This window comes from Tachysurus vachellii, chromosome 3 (genome assembly GCF_030014155.1).
Source record: "Tachysurus vachellii isolate PV-2020 chromosome 3, HZAU_Pvac_v1, whole genome shotgun sequence".
NCBI classification, from domain to species: Eukaryota; Metazoa; Chordata; class Actinopteri; order Siluriformes; family Bagridae; genus Tachysurus; species Tachysurus vachellii.
This window is the reverse complement of record NC_083462.1, coordinates 680,086-685,087: the sequence shown is the minus strand read 5'-3', so window position 1 is coordinate 685,087 and position 5,002 is coordinate 680,086. Positions and strand designations below refer to the sequence as shown.

Genomic DNA, 5,002 nt, shown 5'->3' with positions numbered 1-5,002 from the left:
CTGTTTTAAAGTTTAAAAAAATGGGGAAATTTTTCATAGTTCTACATTTATGAATAAAAAATAAAGTTATAAATAAAATAAATATTCATATTGCTTTATAAAACTGAGAAACACAAACAAAACATCCTTAAAATAAAGCTCTTCATATATGGAGCCTACAGAGACCTGGGAAATGTCTTGCCACAGTTTCCTTGTATGATCACAATGATGTAAAATAGACTTTGGTTGTGAATCACAAGGTGAACTACACACAGTAGCCCCGCCTCTCACAGGACTGTAGCCAATCACAGTGTAGGATTGCGTGGCGTTACAATCCGTGGCCACTCAGATTTCAGAGGCGGGGTTTATTTAAACGTAACCACGCCTCCACACTGTCCTCTGTTCAGTGTTCAGCTGAAAGCGAAAGTAAACCAGTCCGACATTTTGTTGTGAATCTGTTCAACATTTCAGACGTGAAATGGCGTTAATGTGCTGAAACTTGCTGCTGTTTCTGTAACTGAAGTTGGGAGATTTATATCGCGGTAAGTGTTTATTTATTTATCTAAATGACTATTATATATTTGACAGAAGTTTTAAATGAGAAATATCCGAACAGGTTCAGAAGCTGATCTCAGACCTGCTGCAGTCCAGCACCGTTTCTACTGCTACTGTAAGTCCATTTACACCTGAACTGAGCTTTATTTACATTATTACAGATTATATGTCTGAAATCATGGCTGAACAGAGCTTTAATCGTGTAGAGAAAAAATCATTAACTCTTCTAATAATGACATGTTTGGGTATAAAGACCTAGAAAAGGATTCAGTTATAAACATCAGGACAGGATTTCAGTCAACATTATGATTATTTTGTTCGAGTACCTCTTATGTAAATATATGCATCATAAGTGTATTAGTCATGTTATTTTCTGATGTAAAAAACTAGCCATAGCATGTCATCACACACAATATCACACTGATTAAATCATGTTCTTCATGTAAAACTTCACATTCATTTTAGAAGCTGAATTAGAATTAATTTTCACCCTCATGAGAACCTTGTTGTTCGTTTCTACAGACTGCAGTCATGTCTGACCCCAGTGACGTTCGGATCACCTTAATAGGAAAAACTGGTGTTGGAAAAAGTTCTGTGGGAAACACCATCCTCGGCGAGAACAGATTCCCTCGAGGTTTTGGCTCTTCATCAGTTACCAGACGATGTCAGATAGAGAGTGGTGTGATTGGACACAGGAGAGTGACCGTTGTTGACACTCCAGATTTTTTCCATTCTACACATGAAGAAAATCTTGTCAGTGAGATAGACCGTAGTGTGACATTACCTTCTCCAGGAGTTCATGTATTTCTCTATGTGTTAAAACCCACCACATTTACACAGCAGGAGGCAGAAACAGTGTCACAGTTTAAACAGACCTATGGAGAGGAAGTGTTTAGATACACAATAGTCCTGTTCACACATGGAGATCAGATTCAACATGAAGACATGAGTATGTTAATCCCACAGAATGAGCTCTTGATGAATTTAGTGACTCTCTGTAGTGGGAGATTTACTGTGTTAAACAATGACGCTCCAACAGACAGAGAACAGGTTAATTATCTACTGGTTATTATAGACAGAATGGTGACTGATCAGGAGAACAGCTTCTACACGCTGGAGATGCTGCAGGAGGCATCAAGGAGAGCTGAAGAACAGGCAAGAGCAGTGAAATATACAGTTAAACGTTGGTTTGTTAATCAGCTGAAATATTTGTGTGTAATTGCAGTTTTCTCTCTATCTATGGGATTTGTGTTCAGCAGAGGTTCTGCAGACAGATGGGGGTTCGTACATGGCTGTGGTTTGGGAGGGTCAGCAGCAGCTTTGGGACTGATTACAGGAAAGCTCTGGGGTCTGATATGGAGAAGTCAGTTAAAGATGTCTTGCTCATCACCTCAAGAGCGTCCTAAAGTTTTCCACCAGTGCTTGAAAAAAGGCTTTGGTGTCGTCTGTGCTGGTTTATTTGGGTCGTTTGTAGGCTTCGCTGGTTCAGACCAGACACCAGTGATACTGTTAGCAGCGCTAGCTGGAGCTGTTGGAGCTTACACTGCAATGCACAGGGGACAGTAAACATTATACTGAATATGAATCTACACTAGCAGTATAAAGGTGAGACGTGTTGTGACTGTGAGATCTGTGAGGTTCAGTCACTAATCACTATAAAACATCTACAGAAATCTACTGAACACATTCACATCATCTGTATAGAATTGTTTTACACACACAAAAGCACTCTGTATCCCTCTCCCTGATTATATTAGTGATACCTAACTGTGGTGATGTACTTGTTTTATGTCAGTAATATGATGTGTTTGATGCAGTCGTCACTCTTCTGTTTGTTATTTTGTCATCTCATCACCTCATGGACGAGCTGGTGAGCTGGTGTGAACATTCATAAAGTTCAATATCAATAAATTTAGCTGTTATTTTTATCTCATCTTTTTTGCATGTGTGTTTTTCCTCAGTTTTATTTAGTTATCTACTGGAATCTTAATCATTTCACTCTGATCAAGATAGACACAAACCACTGTAGAATACAGAACACACCCTGGCTTGAGGCAGGAAGTCTCTCTCTCCTGTGTGTGTGTGTGTGTGTGTGTGTGTGTGTGTGGGGGGGGGCTGGGGGGGGAGAGAGAGATATATATGATGGTATCACTGCTGCTATCACTTCAGATAGAACAGAAACTGATCTCTCGGGCAATCCACAACATTAAATCTAATTTAAACTGTAACTGTAAACTTTCCCATTATACCTGAAGGTGGCGTGTGTGAGCCTCAGTGAACAGCTCTGATATAAACAATAACATTCCAAATAAATATAGACATGAAGAGGAACAAGTGTGTGTCAGTCTGCAGCAGATACAGTGTATATACACACACACACACACACACACACACACTGTTATAGAAAGATTAAAATAAAATATGGTTCTAAAACTAAAGCAGTTATTAATAAAGTCATCTTTGTGAAGTTCCTCCTTATTTCTATAACACACACAAATAATGATATATTTCAGGAAATCCACTGTGGTTATAGAAATCTGTATATAATTATAATAAATTATAATAAATAAATGACAGTATTACTACTGACAGTAATGTTTTATTAGTGCACACATCATTAGTACACATCATGTTGAGAGACTTGACACATTTATTAAGATACAGATTTAAAATGATTCTATTCTGTACACTGGCCGTAAACCTGCCACTGCACAGCTGAGGAAAAGAAACACAATATAGATTCTACTCACACATAAACACCTATTATTATTATTTTTCTCACTGATTATATAAAGACTATATATATGAACTCTACAGTGTTCACTAACACATTTTATTACAGTACACAGGATTATACATTTTAGGTTATAGGTGATTTAGACAGGATTTGTAAAATTCAGTATAACAATCTAAATGAAATCTGATTTAATATGAGAGAATAATTCAGACAGAGTAACCAGGTCTGGTGTTCATTCTAATCACAAGTCTTATTTCAGATCATGTACTTTTTATTTTAGAATTATTTAGACAAATAATAGCCTATAGCACCACCACCAACACCACCAATAGCACCACCAACCCAAGCACCAACCCGAGCACCAACCCAACCACCAACACAAGCACCAACACAAGCACCAACACCCATGGCAAGAATTACAATAATCCATTTCCAGTAATTTGTCGTAGAACTGTCTGCTTCCTCAAACATCTGATTGGAGTAACAGGTTCCTCCGTTCCTCTCCACCATCCTGTCTATCTTCTGCAGTAGCTCACTGACCTGCTCTCTGTTTGTCAGCTCTTTATTATTAAACACATGATATCCACCTCCACACTGCTGGACAAGGTCACTTAAAGCCTTGTTCTTTTTAATGAATGTCTCGACATTTACCCTCTTTAACTGGTCTCCATGGGTGAAGAGAACCATTGCATATTTCCTCACTTCATCTCCAAATAACGCTTCAATTTGCTGAATAATGTGTTTTTCCTGTTCTGTGAACCTTATATTCAGTGGCAGAACAATGAGGAAAGCGTGAGGTCCTGGACTGGACAAAGACATACTCTTCCGTATCTCACAAGTTGTTTCTACAGGATCAACATCTGTGTCAAAGAAACCTGGAGTATCGACCACACACACCTTCCTGTCCTCAACAAGGCCATGTTGAGCTTCACTCTTTCTGGTGATAGAGTTCAAACTGAGTTCAGATCTGAATTTCTCCTCTCCCAGGATGGTGTTTCCTGTAGAGCTCTTCCCCCATCCAGTTTTCCCTAACAGCACAATCCTCAGGTCAGAACTGCTGTTGGTGTTCTGTGGTCTTGTTCTCTTCCGATGTGGTGCTGATTGAGGAAAATAAAATGTTTAGAAATCATCTTAGAATCTCAAAAGTGTAAAATATTACATCACTTAAAATAGTCAGTAAGACATGAATGACCTGTTTACATGAATAATAGATTACTTATGATTAATAACTCACCAGATTTAATATATTTCTTGACAATTTTGTTCAGAAGGTCTTTAGCTTGGTCACTTTTTGTTTTTTTACAGGACATCTTGTTGTTGAAGACGTGGTGTCTGTAACTGTATCTCTTCATCAGCTCCATCAGAGATTCTGTATTAATGATGAAGTTCTCTATGGTCTGTTCCTCTTCCTCTAGTTCATCTCCTCCAGTGAAGAGGATCCAGGTCTTTTCCAGACGCTGTGGTCCTAACAGAAGCTCAGTTTTCTGCACAGCTTCCTGCTGTTCCTCAGTAAATCTATCTGCCCTGATGACCAGTAGATATGTACAGATGTCTGATTCTGACTCACATGAGCTGAAGACCTTCTGACATTCCTGTATGACCTGATCATCACTCAGCTCAGTGTTACAGAACCCTGGAGTGTCGTAAACAGTCACTGGGAGACCAGAAACTGTACCATGTTCCATCTGAACATGTTTAGTGACAGAGGTGGGACGTCTCATTGAGGTGAAA

At 38.8% G+C, this 5,002-nt stretch overlaps 2 protein-coding genes across 2 annotated transcripts in view; one reads left to right on the top strand and one right to left on the bottom strand.

Annotated features, from left to right (window-relative positions):
- The first annotated feature begins 386 nt into the window (after positions 1-386).
- On the top strand, positions 387-2,467 carry LOC132842492 (GTPase IMAP family member 9-like). Its single transcript, XM_060865221.1, has 3 exons — positions 387-521; positions 596-649; positions 1,057-2,467. Exon 3 carries the CDS (start codon positions 1,066-1,068, stop codon positions 2,098-2,100), a length of 1,035 nt encoding a protein of 344 aa, XP_060721204.1. The 5' UTR covers positions 387-521; positions 596-649; positions 1,057-1,065; the 3' UTR covers positions 2,101-2,467.
- A 646-nt stretch (positions 2,468-3,113) lies between these two features.
- LOC132842107 (GTPase IMAP family member 8-like) overlaps positions 3,114-5,002 on the bottom strand; it is an 8,050-nt gene continuing 6,161 nt past the window's right edge. The window contains exons 5-6 of the mRNA XM_060864778.1: positions 4,506-5,000; positions 3,114-4,368 (exon numbers count right to left, since the gene is read on the bottom strand). Coding sequence (XP_060720761.1) covers positions 3,554-4,368; positions 4,506-5,000 — 1,310 coding nt within the window. The 3' untranslated portion in view covers positions 3,114-3,553. The remainder of the gene's footprint in view (positions 4,369-4,505; positions 5,001-5,002) is intronic.

Bases quoted from the DNA above. Each gene is read 5' to 3' on its own strand.
- LOC132842492 (XM_060865221.1), top strand. From the start codon at position 1,066: ATGTCTGACCCCAGTGACGTTCGGATCACCTTAATAGGAAAAACTGGT.